Raw genomic sequence first — 27,093 nt, forward strand, 5'->3', positions numbered from 1 at the left:
GGTTCTCTGAACTACTCAAAATTTCCACTACCGGTTCTCCAGAACCTGTCAGAACCTGCTGAATAGCACCCCTGCCATAGGATCGGCCAGCAAGCACTTGCTGGCTGCATTTCACAGAGTCCAACGGAGCTCCACTATTTTCCAGCTGTTCTTACTGCGACATCAACCAGGACTAGATTATCCTTATGGTATGTTCCAATTCAACAATTCTGTGATTCTGTTATTCAGGACAGCTCTGATGTTCTCTGCCTTCTCGTGAACTGGAATCCATATTCTACATTCAGGCAGGAGAGTATCTTGGAGCTGTGAGCCTTCCTGAACCAAACTGGCGAGGATTAGTGAGCAGATTTTATAACTAGAAAAGGAAAGAGATCTATTTACAGGAAACGAATAATAAGATTTGGCCAACCCATCCTCCCAGGAGGTGAGTCCTGGAATGTGTGTCCATTCATATACCTGGGAAGGAAGGTGACATTGGGAGACACAGAAGGGGTACAGTGGAAATCCCCTCTTTAGCTGCCCCCTAAAGGCCAGTACGACATGAGGTGGCAAGGAACAAATTAGAACCAAAAGCATAGCAGGAGCACTAGCCTTGCAAGCATGAGGTTGGCTGGTAGGTTTGGGTTTCATGCCTAAATGAGTTTCAACTTTCTGCCATCAAGCATTCCACTCTTTTATTCTGCATATATTAATGGATGAATTATCCAACAATCTCATCTTACCCAATGAGCAAGAAGAGCAGAAACAGGCAAGGTTAATGATCACTCTGCTGTCATGGTTTCTGTAGCTCAGCGGAATGAAAACCAGCTGACCTTCCTCAGTCAAAGCTCTTTGGTGAAGAGGAATTACAGGATGATGCAGGGGCTCTTCTCCAACCTGGTGAGTAGGCAGGCAGTAAATGTGGCAGTCTGCAGCTGAGGCACATGGAGCACAGAATGGGCTTACTGGCCCATCCAGTGCAGCCCTACAGTCCACCTCTGGGTCAGCTGCTGGCTCCAAGGCCAGGATGGTATTTTCCTATGGGGCTCTGTGGCTTTGTCCAGCATGCTGTGGATGGCCTTGTGATTGATTGTTTGGTTGGTTCTAAGAGAGTCTAGCTGCCATCTGCCCATCATCCTACTTGTTTCTCTTGTCTTATGGACACACTCTACCTTACTACAGGAGTTATCCTTCTTCTCTCTTTTAGGCCTTTCCTGCTGTTCAGTCACTTACCTCAAAAATAGCTGTAAGCCATAATCATAATCATCAAAATCCATAAAACATAGAACACAGAATAATAGAGTTGGAGTGGACATTGTAGGTCTTCCAGTCCAATCCCTTACCCATGGCAGGAGATCCCATACCATTTTGGGCAAATGGCTGTCCAGTCTTTTTAAAAACCTCCAGTGATGGGGCACCCACAGCTTCTGGAGGGAAATCACTCACTGGTTAATTGTTCTCACTGTCAGGAAATTTCTTCTTAGTTCTAGGTCTGATCACTCTGTAATGATCTATCATCATTATGATAGTAATGATTATTATTAATTATATTATATTTAATGACCCATCATGCTTCCTGCCATGGGAAACAATTCTAAGCAACTTCTGAACATGTTTCCTTCTAATCACAGGACTTGAGCGTCTCTAACCCAGAGTACCCCCATGTTCTCTCCCCAACCCACCCCTCCCCACCACATTTTTTAAGGGTTTCCCAAGGTCAGAGGATCTTCTGAAAGAATCTGACTGGGGGCAACTTTTGTTTTAGTTCTCATCCATGCTTTGCTCTCTCTACAGGGTCATTACCAGAAGTTCTTTCAGATGATCCTTGTCCTGGGGATTGGTGGGAACCTTATCGTTGGCTACCAGATTTCTGTGATCAATTACCCCTCTGTGGTAAGAGATATCTCAAGCTGGTAGACTGGGAGGCAGAGACCCCTCTGTCAGATAGTATCCATCAGGGTTAGAGTTAGGGTTCATCCAAGGCTGCTTCCTGTCTTTTCTGGATCCAGGAGGCCACCGTATGTGTGTCCCGAACCCCACTGCCATGAATTAAGCCAATTCTCTTTCTGCGTGTTGAATGGTGTCATTCTAAGTCAGATGAAGACAGATAGCAAGTTAAAATGGATTGCACGCCCTTCATCTCCATATTGATGAATGTATTTGTCTGATAGGAGAAAGTGAAGGCCAGAATAGCTTTCAATTAGCAGCTTACCCTGATAGGTCTCAGCCAAAGTGCTGAGCAACCCCCAGTCAGGAGTGAAATAAATAGTCAGGAAGTGATGGAGCAGGATTGGTCTGCTTCCCTTTGAATTTATTTCCACAGCCTGCCCTTTCCTTAACTATAGGATGGAGCCAGTCCTGAGCCCACATGCTTCAAGCAGGGCTCTTGGGCTCTTCCTCATGGCTGCAGAGGATGCATTTTTCCAGGCCATGATCTTGCAGAAAAGCATGCCAACACAAGCTTCCCTCCCCACAAAGCTCAGCTTCCCCCACCCCCATTATGGGCTATCTAAATCAGCCAGAGGATTTTTAATCTTTGGTTTTTGCCCTGAGAAGCTCATCTACCAATCAGATGCAGATCAGTGGCTCCCTCCTACTATATTTGGCTCCTCCACGAAGTTCCACTGACTGCTCAGCCAAAACACTTTCTTTGCCATTTTTATTTTGCAAACGAAATGTGTCAATCAGGTCAGAACTTGCATGGATGTGGATCTTGCTTCATCCCACCCACTTCAGCTGCCAGCCAGAATTTTACTTATTTATTTCCCACATGATTCAATCAATCTCCTCCAATAACACTACTGCTTTGACTAAATAAATATATAAATACATTCTGGGTTGATAGGCTTGTTCTGTGCAAGCCAGATGCCCTGTCTGTCTTGCAGCCAAGCCCAAATGGACATGAGGATCTGTGCCCATCAAAAGGAAGCAGACCAAAAAACCCATCTGCCCATAAAGCTGGGACTCAGACAGGCTCCCAAGTCACTCAGGGCACTTCCTAACCAAGCACCCGACAGTTGAGATATTCCTGGTTAAAGGCAACAACAACAGCAGCAACTACAATATACAACCAGGTTCGCCTGGTTCGGCAGTTGCGCCCCTTCCTTGGTCGGGATGCCTTGTGCACGGTCACTCATGCGCTCGTTACCTCTCGCTTGGATTATTGTAATGCTCTCTACATGGGGCTCCCCTTGAAGTGCGCTCGGAGGCTTCAGTTAGTCCAGAATGCAGCTGCGCGGGTGATAGAGGGAGCTACGCGTAGCTCCCATGTAACACCGCTCCTGCGCAGACTGCACTGGCTACCTGTGGCCTTTCGAGTGCACTTTAAGGTGTTGGTTACGACCTTTAAAGCGCTCCATGGCTTAGGGCCTGGGTACTTATGGGACCGCCTGCTGTTACCACATGCCTCCCACCGTCCCGTACGCTCTCACAGAGAAGGACTTCTCAGGGTGCCGTCCGCCAAACAATGTCGGCTGGCGGCCCCCAGGGGAAGGGCCTTCTCTGTGGGGGCTCCCACACTCTGGAACGAACTTCCCCCGAGCTTACGCCAAATACCTGACCTTCGGACATTTCATCGCGAACTGAAGACACACCTTTTTATTCGCGCGGGGCTGGCTTGAATTGAATTTTAATCTTAAATTTTGTAAATTTGATTAATTTTAAATGGGGTTTTTAGTTCACGGCATATTTTAATTTTTTCAGGCTAATTTTAAAATAAGTTTTTTAAATGCATTTTAACTTGTACATTGTATGTTTTATCTTGCCTGTACACCGCCCTGAGTCCTTCGGGAGAAGGGCGGTATAAAAATCAAATAAATAAATAAATAAATAAATAAATATAGGATGCAAAAGGTAAGCGACTCATCTCTCTCCCAAGCAAGCCAAAATGTCCAGCAGTAGATAGACTTAAGCAGCTGGATTTCATCCTCTACACCATCACCGGCCATCTCACCAATGCATTGTAGTTGGTTCATATGGCAAGACATGGTTGGGAGAAGACTGTTTTAGTAGGCCATATTTGAACCACTCCTGGTAGTGATTAGACCATATCTTTGTGTTACAAAAAGCAGGATGTAAGAATGGGGCCAGTTTACCTGTTGCTAACCATAATAATGCTTTTTCTTTCTGTTCTATAAGTAAAAGAGAAGCAGGAAAAAGCCTAGGAAGAGAGCAAATTAAAGATGACTACTCCTGACCCACAGTCGGGGGTGAAATGCTCCCGGATCGGACTGGATCGTGCGATCTGGTAGCGATCGTGGCCGGTAGTTTGGTGATCCGGTAGTAATGGCGGAGCAAAGCTCCGCCCACCCACCTGGGTGTCATTACTTCCTGGTTTTAACCAGGAAGTAATGTGTTTTTACCTTCTGCGCATGTGCAGAAGGTTTTGTGCATGCACAGAAAGTCTGCGCACACACGGGGCGCATGCACTTCCGAGCCGGTAAGGAAGGTAAGTAGATTTCACCCCTGCCCACAGTGTATAGATCTGAAACAGCACAGCTGCAAAGAAAAAGTTGTTTGGAAGCCTTCATAAATTCATCTGGAATCACACCCCTCCCCCAAACATCTTCCTTGGCAGAGAAACAGGGGCTCTGGAGTCCCTCCCTGGTGCCCAATGCCATGGAGGCTTGGCAAAGACAGACAGGCATATCTACTTGGACATTTAGCCAGATATGGGTAGAGTGACTTGACCAAGACTTTGACCCAAAGCACTAATCTGGAGCTTCAGGTCTAGTAGTGGTTGGAATGGAAAAAAATTAAGAACAAAATTCATAAGCACCTCAAGGGAAGTCATAAGGGATGGCTGATCCTAGAACCAAGGCAGAGAATCTTAGGGTTGGAAGGGACCTTTCTAGTCCAGCTGCCAACGATCAGTGGAACAGCTTGCCTCTAGAGGTTTTGGTTGCTCCATCATTGGAGGCTGTTAAGAAAAAATGGTATAGGATCTCCTGCTCAAGCAGGGGATTGGACTAGAAGACTTCCAAGGTCTCTTTCAACTCTTTTAACTTTGTTATTCTGTATTCTATTCTGCCTCCCTCAACAAAGACCTGTCCAACCTTCATTGCAAATGATGGAGCTCCCAAAACCCCAGGAGGCAGCTGGCCCACTGCTTCATAGCTTCAAGAGCCCAATAGTCAGGCCAACTCTCCAGCCTCAAGGTTGACAGTTTCTTGGATTTGGGGCCTCAGACTGAAATGCTACAAATTTGTTTCAAATTTTCAAAGGGATCATTTGTTATGGCAGATAGTATTGCAGTTTTTTAAAAATAATATTACCTGTAACTATTACCTTGGTTTTACACCAGGCTTGCTCAGACACTTTCACATCATAGGACCTGCTTGTAGGCTTGGTGCGCAATGCAGCCAGCCACAGCTTGGGGCAGGTGGGGCGGGGAAGGTTGAGAATTCAACAGTAATTTAGTCTGGAGAATCATCATCATTATCATGCTTTTGGCTGGTGTCTCTTCTTCCCTCTGTTCTCAGTACATCAAGAGGTTCATGAATGAAACCTGGCTGGAGCGCACTGGAACCCCCCTCAGTGAAAAGACGCTGCTCTTCCTGTGGTCATTTGCTGTATCTGTCTATGGAGTAGGAGGCCTGCTGGGATGTCTCTGCAGCGGATTCCTGACCGTGAAATATGGGAAGTAGGTGTGCCCAACAGATGCCAGGAACCTGGCAGCTTCCTAGGGGCAGAGCTGAGAAACGAATGCATCCCTCAGTTGCATAAGAAATTGTTGGGCTGCTGGTCCAGAAAAAGCAGGAAGGACACAAAACAGCTGCAGGCTTCTTCAAAGAAGCCTACAGTTGTTTTATAAACTTTCTTTTGGTCTAATAAATATAGGAAATCAATGGGCTTATTCAAAATGCAAATGCAAAAGGGATTTTAAAAGGGATGTTTCCTGAACTGTTCGTATTCATCGTTGGCCCTGCTGGCATCTGGGGTGATGTCTCTGTTTTAGAAAGCCACCCTGATTCTCTCTTAAATCTTGTTCTCCCACCCTTGTCATTCGACTCTCTGTCACTTTTAGATGGGCAGGTATCAGGGCTTCAAGGGAGCAGTAGATGGAGACAGTCCCACGAAATAGGCTTGCAGGCAAGGCAGCCCAAGGCTACCTTGAGGTGGCTAATGTGTTAATTTCTCTCCTACCCTTTTTCTTGGCCCATGGGCACAGAAAGAAATGCCAGCTGAGCACAGACCTCCTGGTCATCCTGACGGCCATAGTCATGATCTGCAGCAAGAGAGCCAAGTGCTTTGAAATGGTTCTGCTTGGACGATTCGGTTACGGGATATGTGCTGGTAAGAAGCCTTAGAAGGCTGGGCTTTAATGTGGCTTTTGATATTCTCTGGAGAAATCCCAGGGTCAGTCAGAGTCAGTCTCCTGCCACATACCAGCCTGCCTGCCATGGAACCCCAAGACAGAAGGCGGCTGTTGCTGTGCCCATGTCCACTGATTCCCATGGTGATAACTAACTGGTCAGCTTTTGGAAGAAGAAGGCCATTAGCTGCATCTACCAGAGCTCTTCTGCCCTTCCAACAATATAGCTAGAAGGGACCTTGGAGGTCCTCTAGTCCAATCCCCTGCTCAAGCAGGAAACCCTATACCATTTCTGACAAGTGGCTGTCCAGCTTCTTCTTAAAAGCTTCCAGTGATGGAGAACCCATAACTTTTGGAGGCAAGCCGTTTCACTGGTTGATTGTTCTCACCGATAGGAAATTTCTCCTTAGTTCTAGGTTGCTTCTCTTCTTGATTAGTTTCCACCCATTGTTTCTTGTCCTGCCTTCAGATGCTTTGGAAAATAGGTTGACTCCCACTTCTTTGTGACAGCCCCTCAAATATTGGAAGATGCTATCATGTCCCACCCAGTCCTTCTTTTCACTAGACTAGACATACCCAATTCCTGCAACCATTCTTCATATTTTAGACTCTGACCCTTAATCATCTTAGTCGCTCTTCTTTGCATTCTTTCCAAAGTCTCAACATTTTTTTTAATAATGTGAATGATCAAAACTGGATGCAGTATTCCAAATGCAGTCTTACTAAGGTTTTATAAAGTGGTACTAATACTTCATGTGGTCTTGATACTTAATGTGATCATGACTCCATCCCTCTGTTTATGCATCCAAGGTTTTGCCTATTTATGCATTAGGTTTTTTGGCGGCAGCTGCACACTGCAATAAATGATGGTCCACTAGGTCTCCAAGATCTCTCTCTGATAAACTGGGCAATTGACTAATGATGGCGGCAAGAGAGGAGCCTGTATCAGATCCTGGGGAGAAAAAGTTAAAAGTTAAAGTCAAAAATTAAAGTTATAATTTGTGACATGAACACCCCACTGAAAAACCTCTGAGTGCCCCACTGATCTGATGCAGCTCTTGTCATCTGCCTAAGCCAGCAGACCACTCTGCTCCTGGGACCGTATGGTTATTTTAAATTTCATTGGTTTCTGTCTGTCCTTCCTTTCCTTCTAGGCCTCTGCCAGGCTGTTCATTCTCAGTACGTTGGAGAAATTTCCCCCAAGAAATGGAGAGGACTTGCAAATGCTACCTCAGGATTCTTTTGGTCTCTGGGGAAATGCTGGGGCCAAATCTTGGGACTCAGGTACAGAAGGAGCATGATGAGGAAAGCGGGAGGGGGCTGACCCTCCACCCCCAACCTTCAATTTCCTACTCTCCAGGGAACTCCTAGGAACTGATTCATCCTGGCCTCTGCTGCTGGCCTTCCCTGGTGTGGCAGCGTTCCTCCAGCTGCTCCTCCTGCCCTTCTTCCCTGAGTCTCCTTCTTATCTCTTAATCCAGGAGGGAGATGAGGAAGGCTGCCTGAAAGGTAAGTTGTCCTTTAAAAAATTGGTCTCACCTCAGAATGACCAAAGTGGAGCTGGTCTTGGCAAATGTATTGTCCAAACCTTTTGACTGGCCAGGATTAAGGAGGAGCTGGAGATGGTAGGGACTTCAGCTTTCCTGCCAATCTCTGCAACATCATCATCGTCTTCTTCTTCATTGTCATTATCTAGTGTTTCTTTTTAAGGGTCCAGAATGGGCTGTGCCATGTTGTGTGAATGTTAAAGGGAAAGGCAATAAGAGTGGCTTATTTGGCTAAGTATATATATGGGAGGTACTTAGTAGAATTCTGATCAATGTAATAGGAGAAGGCAGTCATGGAACACAATCCTTAAACAATCCTCCTATTGGCCCTTCGCTCACCTGGATCATCTTGAACAGAGTTGCTGGTCTGTAATTTGTGGCTGTCATAAGAACAGCAAAATTGTGGTGATTGGTGGTCTTGCTGCCACAGGATCACACCTAAGAGAGGTTCTTACATATGTTTTATTTCTTTTATGCACTCCTTGTGGAGCCTTTTTGGATACTTCATCTCCTGGAACTTTTCAAAAAAAAAACAGGATGGAAAACAAGATCTATGAACAGAAGGGGCCATCCAGGAATAACCTGGTAGAAGGGTGCTGTTGTCCACCATGATTCCAAGCAATAACTAAGGCCTCATTCATAGTACAAGACCCTCAAGAACAACCCCAAGGTCCTTTTGAAATACAGCATGGTCCATTGATCCACCCGAAGTGGACCAAAGGAAAGTTTCCAAGGTCCTACATCAGAGAGAAGCTGTGGAGAACTACAAAGCCATCAAAGAGTGATCTAATCATGATAAGAGATAGATATTAATATGTCCAGATCACATTGCCACTGGCCCAAGACAAAAAACAGATTGAACCTCTGTCATCTGCTAAGGCAAGTCCATGGTTACCACAGCCAGGGAAGCCAGGTGAAATCTCCCAGTGTTTGGGAAGCTTCACTGCCAACCTGACCAGAGAATCAGGCAGTTCAAACCTTTGTTCTTCTATCCAACTAGCCCAATCCTTAGCAAGCTGTGAGCTAGGGCAGTGGGTCTCAACTTCAGCAATCTAAAGAGGTGTGGATTTCAACTCTCAGAATTCCTCAGCCCCAAATCATAAAAGTTGATGAGGGGGAGAAACACTGAGCTACAGGACCAAGTTAGAGGGCAGCTCTCCCCACCCCCACCCGTGGCGTCCTTTCTCAGTGACCACTTAGAGGTTGGGCAGCTGCCTGCAAGGATGAGAACTGCTGCTCTGGGGCTCTTGTGATCTGTCAGGCTTTTCTGGCTGTGGGGGAAGGCTGCTGCTGCCAGGAATGACTTAGCTAACCTTTGTGACCTGCATCTTTTCTCTTCCCAAGCAATGCAGCAGCTGTGGGGCCAAGGGGATCACCAGGAAGAGCTTGGGGAGCTGAAGAAAGAAATGGCCCCAGGAGGGGAAAGGAGCAAAGTGCTTTGGCCAGGAGAGCTGCTCCATGATGCATCACTTCGCCAGCAGCTGAGCATCTTAGTGGCTGTCATTGTCACTGTGCAGCTCTGTGGCATCAATGCGGTTAAGTGTCCCTCTCTCACACAACCTTTATAGAATTGAGGAAGAGCCAGCTGGTGCCTGCAGCCTAGAAACTGCCCAGGCTTCTCCAGCAAAGCCCCTTGAAGGAGAGGCCTGGGTGGCTAGCCAGGCTAGGGAAAGGGATGACAACATATGGAGGGAGATGCACTGGATTTATAATATGGAAAAGCTAACACAAAAAAATGAATTAGCAAAGCAGCACAAACTCTACAAGAACTACAGCAGGGCATTCCCAAAGTTGCACAACTCCTGTTGCATGCCATCTTAATCAAGACTAGTGAAACTGGCAACCACCACATTTGGAGGAACAGCAAGGGGCATTCTCCAGGCCCCACTTCGGGCAAGAGCCCAACTAGACAGTCCCCTATGTGTTTTTCACTCTGGGGTCCATGGTTTTGTCTCAGCACTACACCGGACTTTCTCCCGCCCAACTCCTGGGCCGCCCTCCAGTCTAGGACAACTCACCAGTCAACTTGCTGTGGCCAACTCACCTTGGGAAAACTTGCTGCAGGACAAAATTGAGATAATATCAAAGAAACGGTGTAATATAATCATTAAAGAAAGGATGCAAAAGGAGGGACAGAATGAAATGTGAATGACAAAAATTAAAATAATTTTTAAATTATTTTAAATAATTAAATAAAAGTGTTGAATTGTCCCACAGTGAGTTGTCCATGGCAAGTTGGCCATGACAGGTTGTCCCATTCTCCTGAGGTCCCCTGAGGCAAGTATTTCAAGAGGGGGAAATGCTACTTCCTGAAGCCAGCTCCCATGATGCGAGAGCCTGGCATATTGGTCTGGGGAGGCAAAGGGTCCACCAGCCATCTCAGAGGGTAGCAGGGATCTTGAGCACAAAATCAGTGCCCTGTAGAAGAAAGTCCAGTCTTGGGTAACAAGCCTGGCCAGATTTGGCACATTTGCCCTTCAGCTGCTCCCCACCCCACCCCCACCCCACCGTATGTGAGTGAGCTGCTTCTAGGAAGGAGTCGAGCAGCCCCAACCCTCTCCAGCTCTCGTCTGTGGAGTCTTGTGAGCAGATTGGGGGTGGGGGTGGGGTGGAAAATGACAGCAGGCACTGCTAAATGCAGACCTTCACAAGGGACCGTAGCCCTGAGCTTCTGAGGCAGGGGCAGGTCTTCACTACTTCTTGGCAACTATTGGCATCTTCTTTTTTCCACTTAGGTTTATTTCTATGCTTTCGAAGTGCTTCACAATGCAGGTTTAGAAGAGAGACTTATCCCCTACATCTCCCTGGGCATCGGCTTCTCTGAGCTCTTCTCATCTTTCCTTTGTGTAAGACCTTTCTAAATAGTTTGTTTTATTCTGAAAACCTCCCTCCTCTCCCAGTGTTATGTTACCATTATGAATCTTCTTCTGTGCCGGTCACTATTCTTCTTCTTTTTTTTTTTATTGAAAAAGTTTTACAAAATTTTCCCCCCCTTCCCCCTTCCCCCCTCCCCCCCCCCGACTTCCCAGAACAAACACAAGGTATAGTAAAAATAAAGCAAACATATACTAAAAAATTTTCCTTCCTAACTAAATTATAATCCTACAATTCTCATCAATTCCTAACTTCCCCCAAAACAATCAAAAATAATACATCCTAATCATTCAAAGGCAGTCTGATAACTCTTAGTCTGATATCTGTTTTGAATATAGTCAATCCATTTTTTCCATTCACTTAAATATCTTTCTTGCGTATTGTCTTTCAAAAAGGCTGAGATTTTTGCCATCTCAGCCAAATTGGCAACTTTCAATATCCATTCTCCTATTGTAGGTACTTCTTTTTTCTTCCAATACTGTCCTATTAGTAATCTTGCCACTGTTATTAAATTTAAAATCAACTTAGTCTCAATTACTGTACAGTCTGTGATAATTCCCAGCAAAAAAACTTGTAGCAGGAACTTTATCTTCTTTTTCAGAACATTTTGTAGAATCCACCAAATTCTTATCCAAAAAGCCTTAATATAAAAATATGTAGCGTCATCACAATTACATCTCCAACATTTTGCTTGCATATCTGGATATAAACACGATAATTTCTTAGGATCTAAATGCCATCTGTAAAACATTTTATAAAAATTTTCCCTTAAATTCTGTGCCTGTGTAAATTTAACATTTCTAACCCAAATTTTTTCCCAAGTTTCCAATAATATTGGCTCCTGAAAATTTTGTGCCCACTTTATCATACAGTCCTTTACCAAGTCCCTTTCAGAGTCTATTTCAAGTAACACATTATACAATCTCTTTATAAGTTCCTGAGATTGATTTCTAATTTGCTTTACCAAATTTTCCTCATTCTGGACTATACCAATTTTCTGATCTTCCTTCCATCTAGCACATAATTGCCCGTATTGGAACCAAGTATAATTTTTCCCTTCTTTTTTTAATACGTGCAAAGATTTTAATTGCAAACTACCGCTTTCAGTATACAAAAGATCTTTATATGTAGTCATTTCCTGAGTCTGTTCTAAATTTATGTTTTCTATTGTATGTCTAGGACTTGCCCACATGGGAACCTTATAATTTAATTTATAAAAATATTTCTTCCAGACACGCAAGAGAGCAATTCTTAACACATGGTTTTTAAAAGCCTTATCCACTTTTTTATCATAAATTAAATATGCATGCCATCCATATAATAAATCATAACCTTCTATATTCAAAATTCTCTCCTCCGTTAAATTAAACCAATCACTTTTTGGAGAGAGAACAGCTGCTTCATAATATAATTTAAAATTAGGCATTTTTAAGCCTCCCCTTTCCCATGAATCTTGAATTATTTTCATTTTAACCCTTTTTACCTTCCCATATAAATTTGTTAATTCCAGTCTGCCAGTCCTCCAAATTTTTGTCTTTCTTAATTATTGGTATCATCTGAAAGAGGAATAAAAATCTAGGTAAAACGTTCATTTTAATAGCAGCTATTCTCCCCAACAACGATAACTGCAATTTTTTCCAAACCATCAAGTCCTTCTGAACTTTTTGCCATAAGACCTCATAATTATTCTTATACAATTTCACATTTGATGAAGTAATATAAACCCCTAAATATTTAAAGTTTTTTACAATTTCAAATCCTGTTATTTCCTCTAATTTTTCTTTCTGTTGTTTGGTCATATTTTTTATTATCACTTTTGTTTTATCCTGGTTTACCTTAAACCCTGAAACCTTTCCATATCGATCAATTATGTCCAACAGAGATACACTTGAATTTATAGGATTTGTTAGAGTAATCACCAAATCATCTGCAAAGGCTCTCACTTTATATTCATGTTGTCTAACTTTAATTCCCTCTGTCTCCTTTGATTCTCGTATTTTATCCAATAGTAGCTCCAGAGTTAAAATGAACAATAATGGTGATAAAGGACATCCCTGTCTTGTTCCTTTCGCAATCTTAAAAGCTTCTGTTAAGTTACCATTAATTATTATCTGGGCTGTTTGCTCTCCATAAATTGCTCTAATTATTCTTACAAAACCGTCTCCAAATTGCATTTTTTCTATTAATTTAAATAAAAAATCCCAATGCAATCAATCAAAAGCTTTCTCTGCATCCAAAAAGATAAATGCTGCTGATATAAAATTTTTCTTTTCTAAATATTCCAATAAATTAACAATCTGCCTAACATTATTCCTCATCTGTCTCCCTTTTATAAATCCAGATTGATCAGTATGAATTCTACGTTGTAAAACTAACATTAATCTGTTTGCTATTATTTTAACAAAAATCTTATAATCATTATTTAAAAGTGAAATTGGCCTATAAATTCGCAGGTTGGTTTATTTATTTATTTATTTATTTATTTATTTATTTATTTATTTATTTATTTAATTAGATTTTTATACCGCCCTTCTCCCGAAGGACTCAGGGCGGTGTACAGCCAATTTTAAAACAGTACAATATACAATTAAAACAAAGATTTAAAAAACATATTCCATAAATGGCCAGATTTTAAAATAATTAATTTTAAAACCTTTAAAATTCATAAAATAGTAACCCCAATTAAAAAATATTTAAAAATTTAAGCCAGTCCCGCTTGAATAAATAAGTGCGTTTTCAGCTCACGGCGAAAGGTCGGAAGATCAGGTAATTGACGCAAGCCAGGGGGAAGTTCGTTCCAAAGGGTAGGAACTCCAATAGAGAAGGCCCTTCCCCTGGGGGCTGCCAGCCAACATTGCTTGGCGGACGGCACCCTGAGAAGACCCTCTCTGTGTGAGCGTACGGGTTGGTGGGAGGCATAAGGTAACAGCAGGCGGTCCCGTAAGTACCCGGGCCCTAAGCCATGGAGCGCTTTAAAGGTGGTAACCAAAACCTTAAAGTGCACCCGAAAGACCACAGGTAGCCAGTGCAGTCTGCGCAGGAGCGGTGTTACATGGGAGTCACGTGTGGCTCCCTCAATCACCCGCGCAGCTGCATTCTGAACTAACTGAAGCCTCCGGGTGCACTTCAAGGGGAGCCCCATATAGAGAACATTGCAATAATCCAAATGAGAGGTAACAAGAGCGTGAGTGACCGTGCATAAGGCATCCTGGTCGAGGAAGGGGCGCAACTGGCGAACCAAGCGTACCTGGTAAAAAGCTCTCTTGGAGATGGCCGCCAAATGATCTTCAAACGACAGCCGTCCATCCAGGAGAACACCCAAGTTGCGCACCCTTTCCATTGGGGCCAATGACTCGCCCCCAACAGTCAGCTGTGGTTGCAGCTGCCTGTACCAGGGTGCCGGCATCCACAGCCATTCCGTCTTGGAGGGATTGAGCTTGAGCCTGTTTCTCCCCATCCAGACCCGTACAACAGGATTTAGAACAATCCTGTTCCTCTTTTGGTATCAATGAAATAAAAGAAGTTCTCCGTGAAGGGGGAATTCCCCCTCCTAATTGTATTTGATTAAATAATTCCTTAAGTGGACCTAACATCTCATCCTGTAAGTTCCTATAATAACTCACTATAAGCCCATCCGTACCAGGAATTTTCCCCATTTTTAATTGTTTAATTACCAAAATAATTTCTTCAGAAGTTATAGGCCAATTTAATTCTTCCCTTTCTTCTAAAGTTAAACTTTTAACCTTGTAATCTTTCAAATAATTATCAATATCCATATTCAATATTTTATCTTTAGCATATAAAGATATATCACTATTCTTCTCACACCCTCCGCCATGATTCCCCAGAGGCAGAGCCTACATCTCTGCTTGGAGCACGAGGTAGCAAGCCCAAACTCTGGCCAGGACCACTTGGCAAAGCCTTTGGCCAGCCTGGGTCCTCTGATGCTGGACATCCTGGCAGGGTCTGCCTCCTCAGACCCCTTGGAGGGAGAGGCACACGGTCCTGGGCTAAACCCCAGTCTGGAATCATCAGGCTCCCACAAAGAACAGTTTGACCATGCAATTCCACAGGGTTGAAAGGCTGGAGGTGCTTGGTCCACAATTCTCCAAAAGGAAAAAAGGGCCAACACATCATTTCTACTGTTCTGAATTTGAACATAAAGGTTCTGTTTGACACCTATTATTTGAATTTAGATGCCAGGAAATCCACCTGCGTTTCCCTGACATTGGCATATTCCCTAATTTCCCCTCTCCAGATATTTACTATTGAATGGTATGGACGGAGGCCGCTGCTGTGGAAAGGCTGTGGGTCAATGGCCTTGGTGCTCTTCTTCCTCACAGGGACACTTTCTCTGCAGGTAAGAAGAAAAGGCTTCTCTGGAAAGTCTCTGTTTGGCAGAGTAGGCAGCCTCGTTAGCCTCCTGTAGGAAATGAAAGCTTAGTGCCATCATCCCTTCACTTTAAGGTGAACATTTGTCTGCATTGTTTTGATAGTCCCATATAATTCTAATGATGAAATCCTAAAATCTTCTCTCAGTTTCTCACAAAAAGTCCAATGATGGTTTCCAGGCAGAAATAAAATTTGGCAAAGTGTTTTCTTTCATGGAGGCTGTCAATTTTGCCATCTCTGTCAATTCCACTAGCTTCAACATCCATTCCTCCGCTATAGATCTTTACAAGTCCTTCCACCTTCAGACGTTTAAAAATCTCAGTGCCATTGTCATAAATAAAAGCAAAGGTCCATGAGATGATTCCATTTGTTTGTCCATTAAGCCAACAAGAAAACTCTCTACTTTCAATTGTACCTTCACTTTTAAAATCTTCTGCATCAAAATAACCCCAGGAGGCAGATTGGCCCACTGCTTCATAGCTGATCAGCCCACAGCATTTTAGTGGGACATAGATCCAGCCTTTGACTTGGCTATTTCGAAACTGCCATTTCTCTCTCTTTTCAGTCATTCCTTGCTGTATTTATGTTTAAAGTCATGGTTATGGGAGAAGGCTGGCTGTTGTCAATATTGCAGGTTGGACCAGATATGAAACACAGCCACATTAACTAACTCCACTTTATTGTAAAGTTCCATTAACAAGAGTTCTCCTGCCATTACACTTACTGCTGAAGAACTTAAGGAGAGTCCCTCCTGGGCCTGTTTCTCCACCCACTAGGCAGCTCTGGACCATGCCCTCTCTTCTCTAACCTTTTCCTTTTCCCAAGGATTTTCCCACATACCTGGGATGCTTGACTTGGGATTCCTGCCCAAAATAGGGTGTCAGATTTGATGGCCTAATGGCCCTTCCAAGTCTGCAAGTCTGACTTTTGACCAGCTCTCCCAATCTGTCTCTTGATGAGACTGAACGCAGCTGCCTGGGCTACTGATGGGAAGGAGGATTCCTGCAGCAGTGGTTAGAGTACAGGCAGAGCTGTCAACCGTTTGAACCTTCTTCCAGACAAGATCCACAGTCTGGCTTTGCTTGGTGAAGTTATGTGAAAAGGATGCATTGATCAGAGAGCCCCATGTTGGGGGTGGGGCTGCTGCACATCCTGGTCTCCAAAGCTTCTAAACCGGGGTCCCCAACCTTTTGGACCTCAGGGACCACTAAATTCATAATTTTAAATCCCGTGGACCACTAATATGATCTACCTAATGACTGGCTGGGTGGGTGTGATTAGGTGGTCATGTGATTGGGTAGGCATGGCCAACTTGATGTCACTCACGTCAAGGGGCACCTTGCTGACCTCTACTCACACACACCCCAGTCCCAGCCACTCCTTGTCTGCCCGCCTGCTCGGGCTCCTTAGGTCCCCAATAGGAAGCAGTTGTTGGAGCTAAGCAGCCACCATGAGAAAGAGTTGTCAAAATAGCTGGCTCAGTTCAAATTGGATCTGGCCGAGAAGGAGGCTCAGCAGAAGCACCTCACTGAGGACTAGGAACATAGGCTTTCCAAACAGAGAAAAGACCTGCGGGAGTGCAAGGCCAGGTGTCGGTGCCTGGAGGCTCAGTGGGCTGAGATGGTCAGCCAATTCGGGGCCATGATGCAGTCCCACTAGAACAAGGCCCTCCGCCTCTTTACCACCAGTGGCGCTTCCCTCCAGCCTTTGTCCAAAACCTCGCACTAGGAGGCTGAAGCAGACCCAAGTTGGAATTTCTTCCCCCCTCCGACTCACAGAAAAAGATCCCGAAGGGGGAGACTATGCAGCAACACAAGCATTCATTGCAATTATCCAGCCCAGGGGCCATAGTTGAAGGACCCCTGATTTAGTGCAATATAAAAAATGCAAATAATTTTTCCGTGGACCACCAAAATTTTCTCACGGACCACCAGTTGGTGACCACTGTTCTAGGAAATCCGTAATGAGTCACAGAGAACAATTAGAAATAAAGAAACAATTAGAGAGCATTTCACCAAGGCAGCCTTCGTCGGCGCCACCTTGAAGGATTATTAATTATACTATTAATCTATTCATTATGTATTAATCTATTAATTGTAATATAATATTAATTATTAAAATATTAATAAAATATTAAAATAAAATATTAAAATAAAAATTATTAATTATTAAAATATTAATTTTAATATAATATTAATATTATATTAATTTTATATTAATCTATTAATTAATCTATTATTATACTATTTTCTCATAGTTCCCATCACCAATCTCTTTCCACTTATGACTGTATGACTGTAACTTTGTTGCTGGCAATCCTTATGATTTATATTGATATATTGACCATCAATTGTGTTGTAAATGTTGTACCTTGATGAACGTATCTTTTCTTTTATGTACGCTGAGAGCATATGCACCAAGACAAATTCCTTGTGTGTCCAATCACACTTGGCCAATAAAAAAATCTATTCTATTCTATTCTATTCTATTCTATTCTATTCTATTCTATTCTATTCTATTCTATTCACTGTTCTAGACTGCCTGTTCTCTTGTTCCCACCTCCAGAAAAACCTCCCCTGGATGTCTGTCTGCAGTGTCATCCTGATTTTCTTGCTTGTCATCCTCTTTGGAGTTGGACCAAGTAAGTATACAAGTCCTTTCACAAGTAGCCATGCAAAAAGAGAAAGAGGCATGATGGAGGGGGTGGAAGGAGGGGTGGGTGGGTCCTGCCAAGCCATAGCATTGGTGGAGAGAAATAAAGGCAGGAGCGAAGGTACTCCAAGCAGTAAAAGGGGTGAAGGCAGGCCTGGATAAGAACAAAGTGCCACACGTGGGAGAAAAACACTTTGTTGGAAGAAAAATCCAGTTCCAGTTCCAAGCCTGGGTTTGGAAGTAACTAGTTTTGGGTAACTATCGTCCAGTCTCCAACCTTCGCTTTGTGGCAAAGGTTGTAGAGAGTGTGGTGGCATGGCAGTTCCCTCAGTACCTGGAGGAAGCTGTCTATCTAGACCCGTTCCAGTCCGGCTTCCGGCCCGGGTATAGCACGGAGACAGCTTTGGTCGCGTTGGTGGATGACCTCTGGAGGGCCAGGGATAGGGGTTCTTCCTCTGCCCTGGTCCTGTTGGATCTCTCATCGGCTTTTGATACCATCGACCATGGTATCCTGCTGCGCTGGTTGGAGGGGTTGGGAGTGGAAGGCACCGTTTATCGGTGGTTCTCCTCCTACCTCTCCGACCGGTCGCAGACGGTGTTGACAGGGGGGCAGAGATCGGCCGCGAGGCGCCTCACTTGTGGGGTGCCACAGGGGTCGATTCTCTCGCCTCTCCTGTTCAACATCTACATGAAGCCGCTGGGCGAGGTCATCAGTGGCTTTGGGGTGAGTTATCATTTGTACGCTGATGATACCCAGCTGTACTTCTCCACCCCAGGCCACCCCAGCGAAGCTGTCGAAGTGCTGTCCCGTTGTTTGGAGGCCGTACGGGTCTGGATGGGGAGAAACAGACTCAGACTCAATCCATCCAAGATGGAGTGGCTGTGGATGCCGGCATCCCGGTACAGTCAGCTGCAACCGCGGCTGACTGTTGGGGGCGAGTCACTGGCCCCAACGGAAAGGGTGTGCAACTTGGGCGTTCTCCTGGATGGACGGCTGTCGTTTGAAGATCACTTGACGGCCGTCTCCAGGAGAGCTTTTTACCAGGTTCGCCTGGTCCGCCAGTTGCGCCCCTTTCTTGACCGGGATGCCTTATGCACGGTCACTCATGCTCTCGTCACTTCTCGCCTGGATTATTGCAATGCTCTCTACATGGGGCTACCCCTGAAGTGTACTCGGAGACTTCAGTTAGTCCAGAATGCAGCTGCGCAGGTGATTGAGGGTGCACCACGTTGCTCCCGGGTAACACCACTTCTGCGCAGTCTGCACTGGCTACCTGTGGTCTTCCGGGTGCGCTTCAAGGTTTTGGTTACTACCTTTAAAGCGCTCCATGGCTTAGGGCCCGGGTACTTACGGGACCGCCTGCTGTTTCCACATGCCTCCCACCGACCCGTACGCTCTCACAGAGAGGGTCTTCTCAGGGTGCCGTCCGCCAAGCAGTGTTGGCTGGCGGCCCCCAGGGGAAGGTCCTTCTCTGTGGGAGCACCTACCCTCTGGAACGAACTTCCCCCCGGTTTACGCCAATTGCCTGACCTTCGGACCTTTCGCCGGGAACTGAAAACTTATTTATTTACTCAAGCGGGACTGGCCTGATTTTTAAACTCTAAATTTTAAATCTTAAATTTTTAATTGTAATTTTATTGGGTATTTTATATGGTCTATTAGACGGTTTTAATTTCGGCCTTTTATTGAATAAGCTTTTTAATTGTTATTTTAGTATGTATATTAATTGTTTTAAATGAAGGCTGTACACCGCCCTGAGTCCTTCGGGAGAAGGGTGGTATAAAAGTTTAATTAAATAAATAAATAATTAATAAATAAATAAAAGCCGGAAATAAAATGGAGCCTGCTGAAGAAAGAAACTGTATTGATGAGTAGAATCATCAACAACATATGGTTCCTGGACAGCTGACAAATTGGCTGATTGAGTGGATGAATCTTTATAGATTTCTGTGATGCTGCTGGGGATTGTGCAATGTCTGACATGTCTCTAGGGCCATGATGGCAAACCTAGGGCATACCATGCCAGATGTGGCACACAGAGCCTTTTCTGTGGGCACGCACACAGTTGCCCCAGCCCAGCTACAATTGCATTTTCCATCGTGTTTCTTTCAATCAATTCCAACTTTTTGCAAAAGAAAAATATCTCGCAAAGTTGGAATTGAGTGAACTTTTTCACTCGCCCGCTTCACAATGGGGGAGAAGGCATCCCGTCCTCCGCCTGAAGCCCATTACGACCCAGAGCCACAATGCAACCCTGGGTCGGGTCGGCTTGGCAAAAAAAAAAGCAGTTTCTTTTCCTGCAGAGCTGCCGGTTTTGGGATGCCCAGCCTCCCCGCCGGGCAGCTGGATTCTTCAGGCACTTATCTTGCCCACCTATTTGCTCCACCCTACCCTCCAGCTCAGCGAGTGGCGTGCAAAAGTTCGTCCAGACTCCTCGAGAGACGGAGTTTGCAGGGGGCCCATCTAGCACCCGGGCTGCTGGCTACAGACAAACGTTCATTCTCGGCTTTGGGATTCCTAGCTGCAATGGGCAGCAAAACTAGGTTCGTCCCCCTCCGCCGACCCGGCAGACAAAACAGGAAAACGGGATCGAGAGAAACAGTCCTGTTGCCAAGCTACGCACGGGTCGGAGGGAGGCAGAAATTCTAACTTCAGCCTCCTGGTGAGGCGCGGGGCTTTGGGTGAAGACTGGAAGGAAGCACCACTGGTTTGCTCGCGCTCTCTCCCTCCCCAGTCTAGCTTGACGCAGGTGGCAACGCAGCTCCCATTGCCCTTTGCAAGCCCACTGTCAGTGAAGCTGGGCATGGTGAGGGCTGGCTTTTTGCCAAGCTTTTTCCGGCTGTGGGGGGGGGGAAGGCCTGCGACAGGAAAGACGGGGAAAGCTGGCTGCGAGAGGAAGAGAAGCCAGGTGAGCCAGACCCAGACACTTCCCAAGTCCCCGAGTCCCAGAAGCAGTCCCTCGCTCTCCCTCTGCTAGCCTCCTTCTTCACAGGATCACCCAGCAGCAGCAACGGAGTGGGAGAAGGGGCAGCGACAGATGCTAGCATTGAGGAAGAGTGCCACACAGAAACGGCAGCACGCAGGAAAACTGCCTCCCTCCCCAATCTAGCTTGACGCAGGTGGCAACGCAGCTCATATTGCCCTTTGCAAGCCCACTGTCAGTGAAGCTGGGCATGGTGAGGGCTGGCTTTTTGCCAAGCTTTTTCCGGCTGTGGGGGGTGGGGGGGAAGCCTGCGTCAAGCTAGACTGGGAAAGCTGGCTGCGAGAGGAAGAGAAGCCAGGTGAGCCAGACCCAGACACTTCCCAAGTCCCCGAGTCCCAGAAGCAGTCCCTCGCTCTCTCCCCTCTCTGCTAGCCTCCTTCTTCACACGGGATCACCCAGCAGCGGCAACGGAGTGGGAGAAGGGGGCAGCGACAGATGCTAGCATTGAGGGAAGAGTGCCACACAGAAACGGCAGCACGCAGGAAAACCGCCCTCTCCTCCCTCCTCGTAAAGCGGGGTGGGGGGGCGTGATATTGAAGCAACCGAGGCATCTCTGGAAGCTTTCAAGGACATCGGGTGTGGCTAGCTGTTTTCTCATAACAATATGAACAGAAGCTATTGGACTGTGGGCGGCCCAGAGGAAAAAGGGAGAAATGTTGAGACTCTAGAAAAAGTGCAGAGAAGAGTAACCAGGATGATTAGCGGGCTGGAGACTAAAACATCCGATGAACATACGATGGTTGCAGAAACCAGGCACAACTAGTCTAATGAAGAGAAGGACCAGGGGAGACATGACACCAGTCTTCTGATATTTGAGGGGCTGCCACAGAGAGGAGGGGGTCAAGCTATTTTCCAAGGCACCCGAAGGCCAGACAAGGAATAATGGGTGGAAACTGATCAAGGAGAGATTCAACCTAGAAATAAGGAGAAATTTTCTGACAGTGAGAAGTTGCCTTCGGAAGTTGTGGTTGCTTCATCACTGGAGGCTTTCAAGAAGAGACTGGACTGCCATTTGTCAGAAATGGTGTAGGGTCTCCTGCTTAGGCGGGGAAGGTTGGACTAGATGACCTACAGGGTCCCTTCCAGCTCTGTTAATTGGTTAAATCTGTTAAATAACTATGCTTGTGTTTGCATGGGAAATCCAGAGCTGGTTTTGCTTCTTCTGTGCCAATGTAGTTTTTCAGTAAAATATTATATCTTGGTAAAATTATGTCCCAGGAGTTTCTTTTTTTGGAAATGCCAACTAAATAGTTGACAGTGGGTTGGCCGGAGAGAGCCTTTTAATATCATCTGCATCAATTGCAGAAAATGACATAAATGGAAGCAAATAAGGTAAGAATATCAATTATGGAAATGACCTAAGTTGATGTAAATGATGTAAAAGTTAATTCTGCAGATTACCCCAATTAAGATTTGACTGCCATTGGACTATAATGGATACCCCTTGCCCCCAATACTCCATTATATTGAACTGAACCAAATGAAAATTAGCAACTGATTGAGTTATTGAGGGTTTTTTCCCCCCATTTCTGGATGTTACTGTTGGTGTTTTTTGTTTATTGACCCAAAGAAGGCTGTGGGTTGCCATGCCACTGCTAATGGTTCTCCAGATAAATGAATTCTTGCTCATCCTGGGTTAAAAAGGGTCTCTCTGGGTCCAAAAATATTTCTCTACATTGTCCCCCTTAGATGGAGCCTCGTTCTCTATTATGATGGAAATTTTCAGCCAGTCCTCCAGGCCAGCAGCGTTCACAGTCGGTGGTTGTCTAAGCTGGGCAGGCCTCTTCATTGTCGGAATCGCCTTCCCCTTTGCCGAGGTCAGTTTTTCCCAGCCCTCCATTTCTGTCCCCTGAGTGGGCTCCACATGGCAGCAATCTTCAGGAACTGGGTTGGGCTGCAGGTAGGGAGATGCACCACATAGAGGCCCATCTTGGTTTTTCAGCCAGTCCAGGGCAGTTACTAAATGTGTCTGAAGCTGCTAGAAATAGCAATAATGCCAACAATACAGAACAATAATAATTGTTATTTAGGCGGAAGCTAAACCATATGATGAATGACTGAAGGAGCTGGGTATGTCCAGTCTAATGAAGAGAAGGACTAAGGGTAATATGATAGCAGTCTTCCAGTTACTGAAGGGCTCTCACAGAGAGCAGGGGGGCAATCTATTCTCCAAAGAGTCTGAGGACAGAACCTGTAGTAATGGTGGAAAATCATTAGAGATTCAGTTTAGAACTAATGACATTTCTTAACAGTGAGCACATTTAATCAGTGGAATGACTTGCTTCCAGAAACTGTGAGTGCTCCAACACTGGAGATTTTTAAGAAGAGATTGAACAACCATGGGGTGCATGGGGTATCCCATATAGACCATGCAGTGTGGGTCAAGAAAGATGCATGGAGATCACAGAGAGGTCTGACAGGTGTTGCATAAGTTTAGTAACATGCACAAAGGGATAGCATAGATCAAGTAGGATGTATGAGGGTCACAGAGTTGTGTAATGTGTCACATTGGTCAGGAAGGGCATCGGTGGTATTCAGCCAGTTCAGGCAAACTAGTAGTGGCAATTTTAATGGGTTCGCCGAACCAGTAAATACCACCTTAGGTTGGTCCCACCTCTGCCCACCCGCTTGCCGCTCACTCGCCCACCCACCCTCTTGCTGCTCGCTCACCCCACCCACCTGCTCAATGCTCACCCCACCCATCCCCACCCTGTATATGTTGCCTTCACCACGCGGCCCGGCTAATCACCCCACCAGTTGCCTCCGCACCTCACCCACTCTACTCAGTTCACCAAAGGTAAGCATGCCACCCGCTCACCCTTCGCCTTGGGTCAAAAGACTGCATGGGCTGCGAAAGATTCTTTCCACCCTGTTCCTTTCTCCTTCCCACCCTCCCTTCCTTTCTTCCTTCCTTCCCCCACCCCACCTTCACTTTCCAGCAGACAAGAAAGGGGCTGCTGCTGGGTGGGGGATTGAGCAAGGGATTGTGAGACTTGCTGGGAAACTGTCACAGAATATTAAAAATGAAGATCACAGGACAGCAGCAATGGCCCAGAGCCAATAACACTAAAGTAGCCACAACTTTCCCAAATTTAATTTCCTTGGGAGTTTTGGGTACCAGATTTTGGACATATTTATTTATTTATTTTATTTATTATTTAGATTTTTATACCGCCCTTCTCCCGAAGGACTCAGGGCGGTGTACAGCCAGATTTAAAACAATACAATATACAGATTAAAACAACAGTTAAAATAACATATTCTATTAGTGGCCGAAATTTAAAACTGTCAAATTTGACCCATAAATAAAATACCCCAATTAAAATTATTAAAATTAAAAAAATTAAAAAAATTAAGCCACTTGGATAAACAAGTGCGTTTTCAATTCACGGTGAAAGGTATATTGTATATGTTAGCCTATCTGAGGTACCTTGATTATTTATTTATTTATTTATTTATTTATTTATTTATTTTGTCATAACAATATACGTAGGTATCATACAAAAAGATTATATAATATATAAACACATATATGGGTAAATGTAAAGAGGTATAAGCATATATGTATATAGGAAGAAGAAAAGAAAAACAATAGGACAATCTATATTATAAAATGGTTGCCCTACAATGCACTGTTCTGTCTAGTTAAAAGCCATGAAACAAATAATAGAGACATCAGTTCAAGAGATCACTGATGACACAATCACAAATGAGCCTGAATGTCAAAGCTCTGCCTTTAAAAAGTTTCTGCATACCACAGATGAAGTAGCAATACGTTCAATGGGAGCGTCTAGAGATGGTTTCCTTGAATGTCTGCCAAATTAGCTTCTGTGGTTGGTGTCTCAAAAGAATTCCTTGACATTACAAAGATTTACAGGGAAGAATGAAATCTTTCTGGTAAACTCTTCCCAGTTGTAGGAAGTTTCAATTGTACTCAGAAACAAAATGCATGTAAAAAACGAAGATAGAGAAGTTGAAGCAAAGATGCAACACACAGATAATAAATAGGCTTGAACCAGCTGACCTGTCCAAGCATCACACAGAGCAACTTAGCAGTGATGGTATCTGGGCACCATCCTTAACCTGATTACTAGATTTACTCATTTTCAGCATTCACATTAAGCCATAAAGCTGTCAGCCTCACACACTCTTAATAATGTCAGTTTCATCTGATGTGCCCTTTTCTCCGTCTTCTCTTTTAATGACCCAGAGATGCTTGTAGCTTTCTCTAGATGCAGTTTCTGTTTCTTCACCACTAGACCGCAATTCCTGCTTGAACTTTGGAGAGGGTGGAGATAAAGAGGGGATTTGTTCAGACACTAATGAGACTGTTACTGTTTATTGTGTCCATTCCAGGAAAGTCTGGGCCCCTTTTGCTTCCTTCTCTTTGCCACCGTGCTCTCTGGCTCTGGGATATTCTTCTACTTATTCCTTCCAGAGACAAAAGGCAAATCTGCACTAGAGATCACAGAAGAATTCAACAGATCATCTTTGGGAAAGAAACTTGCTGTTCTCAGGAAAAATTTCAGCGAGGACCATTCGGTCTACTCCAGTTTCTGAGTTGCATCTGCCAAGGAAGAACCTCTGGAAGGAACTCCTGATTTAAAAGGGTATGGGAATCACAAAGGGCTCTGCTGCGAAGATGAACTTTTCCCCTCTCTCATGATGCAGCAGTTTTGGCTCACCCACCCACCCAGAAATGTCACTCTTCATTTTAATCTGAACACAATGGCCACCTACAGACAGCCACCTTGTAACCCCCATCCTTCATGGCATTGAGGTGTCTTGCTGAGCACCTATTGATCCCTCCCAACATGTTATCATGTTGCTGCTGTTTGCTGGATTCATTTCTGTTCAAGCTCAAATGCTTTTCCTGCACGTAGTTTTCTTTATTGTTTTTCACTGGTTGGGAAAGCAACTCATTGGCTCTGCTCAAATCTCAAGTCGATCAATTAAACCAAGCTAGTTAATGTGTAAAAATGGCTGCTTAAGAGTTGCTGCTTGGAATTATTTCCTTCCATCCCTTCTGTCTTTCTTTCTGCTTTATGACTTAAACAAATAACATACCCAAGGGTTTAACTAACAATTTATTTCTGAGCAACTTGGAATATACTAACAGTAGAATAAAAATGAAAAAAAGGACAGTAATTCAATTCCAAGATGCTCCCTGTCCAAGTCCAATTCACTCAAAACATAGTGTGTACAATTGTTTTCAGCAAGAGGGCTGAAACATTTGGCTTTTGACTCAATTCCTGGGTTTTTCTTCGTTCTAAACTATAGCTGTGCAGTGTTGCCTAAGTTTCCATTAAGTAATCTTTATCAAATCTCTACTTAGAGCAGGGAAAAGTAACTTTTACTTCAGAATTCAGGTTTGGGGCCTGACAGGGGATCTTTCAGGATCCCAACTGAAGATAAGTCAACCATATTCAAAGGTCTGGAGCACCAGGGAACTAACAGAGGACTGGAAAAGAGCTGATCTGGTTCCTATCTTCCAAAAACGGGGGGAAATGGATACAGGAAACCATAACCTAATCAGCTTCACATTAATAACTGGGAAGATTCTGGAAAAGATAATCAAGCAAAAGATTTGCAAATACCAAGAAACAAGCAAAGCAATTACCAGAAGCCAAAATGGGTATGTCCAAAACAGATCATGCCAGGCAAACTTTTATCCTTTGATAAAGTGGCTAAATTAGCAGAACAACAAAACCAATGAATTGAGCTGGAAGGGATTCTTGGAGGTCTTCTAGCCCAACCCCCTGCTCAAGCAAGAAACCCTATACCATTTTGGACAAGTGACTGTCCAGTCTCTTCTTAAAAACCTGCACTGATGAAGCACCAATAACTTTGGAAGGTGAGCTGTTCCACTGGTTAATTGTTCTCAGTCGTTAGGAAGCGGGGAACCTGTACTCAAGGAGATGGGAATTGGAAACTTTTCTTCCAACTCGCACAAATAAGGAAATTCAGTATCCAGTTACATAAAGGAGTATTAAAACCTAATAGACCCAGTTTGTTCACCAAATGCTGAGGAATGATTATGTTGAACGCCGAACTAAAATCAACAAACAGCATTTGCACCAGGGGCCATCTTGGGTGAAGTGCAGCCGCTTTTACATTGTGTGTGAGTCAGTTGTGTTGTGTTGTGTGTGTGTAAAGTGTGAAAGTTGGTTTTTGAGCTTTCTGTGGCGTGTGAGGTTCCTGCTTGTTGCAGGGGCCATCTTGGGTGAAGTGCAGCTGCTTTTACATTATGTGTGAGTCTGTTGTGTTGTATTGTGTGTGTGTGTGTGTGTGTGTTTGTGTGTGTGTGTGTGTCCCTTCACAAGGACTTGGAGGCAGCTCCTCTGAGGAAGAG

At 44.6% G+C, this 27,093-nt stretch overlaps 1 protein-coding gene across 1 annotated transcript; it reads left to right on the top strand.

Annotated features, from left to right (window-relative positions):
- Positions 1 to 774: 774 nt before the first annotated feature.
- LOC131185832 (solute carrier family 2, facilitated glucose transporter member 11-like) lies at positions 775 to 25,301 on the top strand. Its single transcript, XM_058158737.1, has 12 exons — positions 775 to 879; positions 1,774 to 1,872; positions 5,460 to 5,620; positions 6,149 to 6,273; positions 7,447 to 7,576; positions 7,653 to 7,801; positions 9,184 to 9,374; positions 10,575 to 10,685; positions 14,972 to 15,073; positions 17,671 to 17,746; positions 22,431 to 22,558; positions 25,098 to 25,301. The coding sequence occupies exons 1-12, from the start codon at positions 775 to 777 to the stop codon at positions 25,299 to 25,301; spliced, it is 1,581 nt and encodes a 526-aa protein (XP_058014720.1).
- Positions 25,302 to 27,093: the final 1,792 nt, after the last annotated feature.

This window comes from Ahaetulla prasina, chromosome 15, assembly GCF_028640845.1.
Source record: "Ahaetulla prasina isolate Xishuangbanna chromosome 15, ASM2864084v1, whole genome shotgun sequence".
Taxonomy (NCBI): domain Eukaryota; kingdom Metazoa; phylum Chordata; class Lepidosauria; order Squamata; family Colubridae; genus Ahaetulla; species Ahaetulla prasina.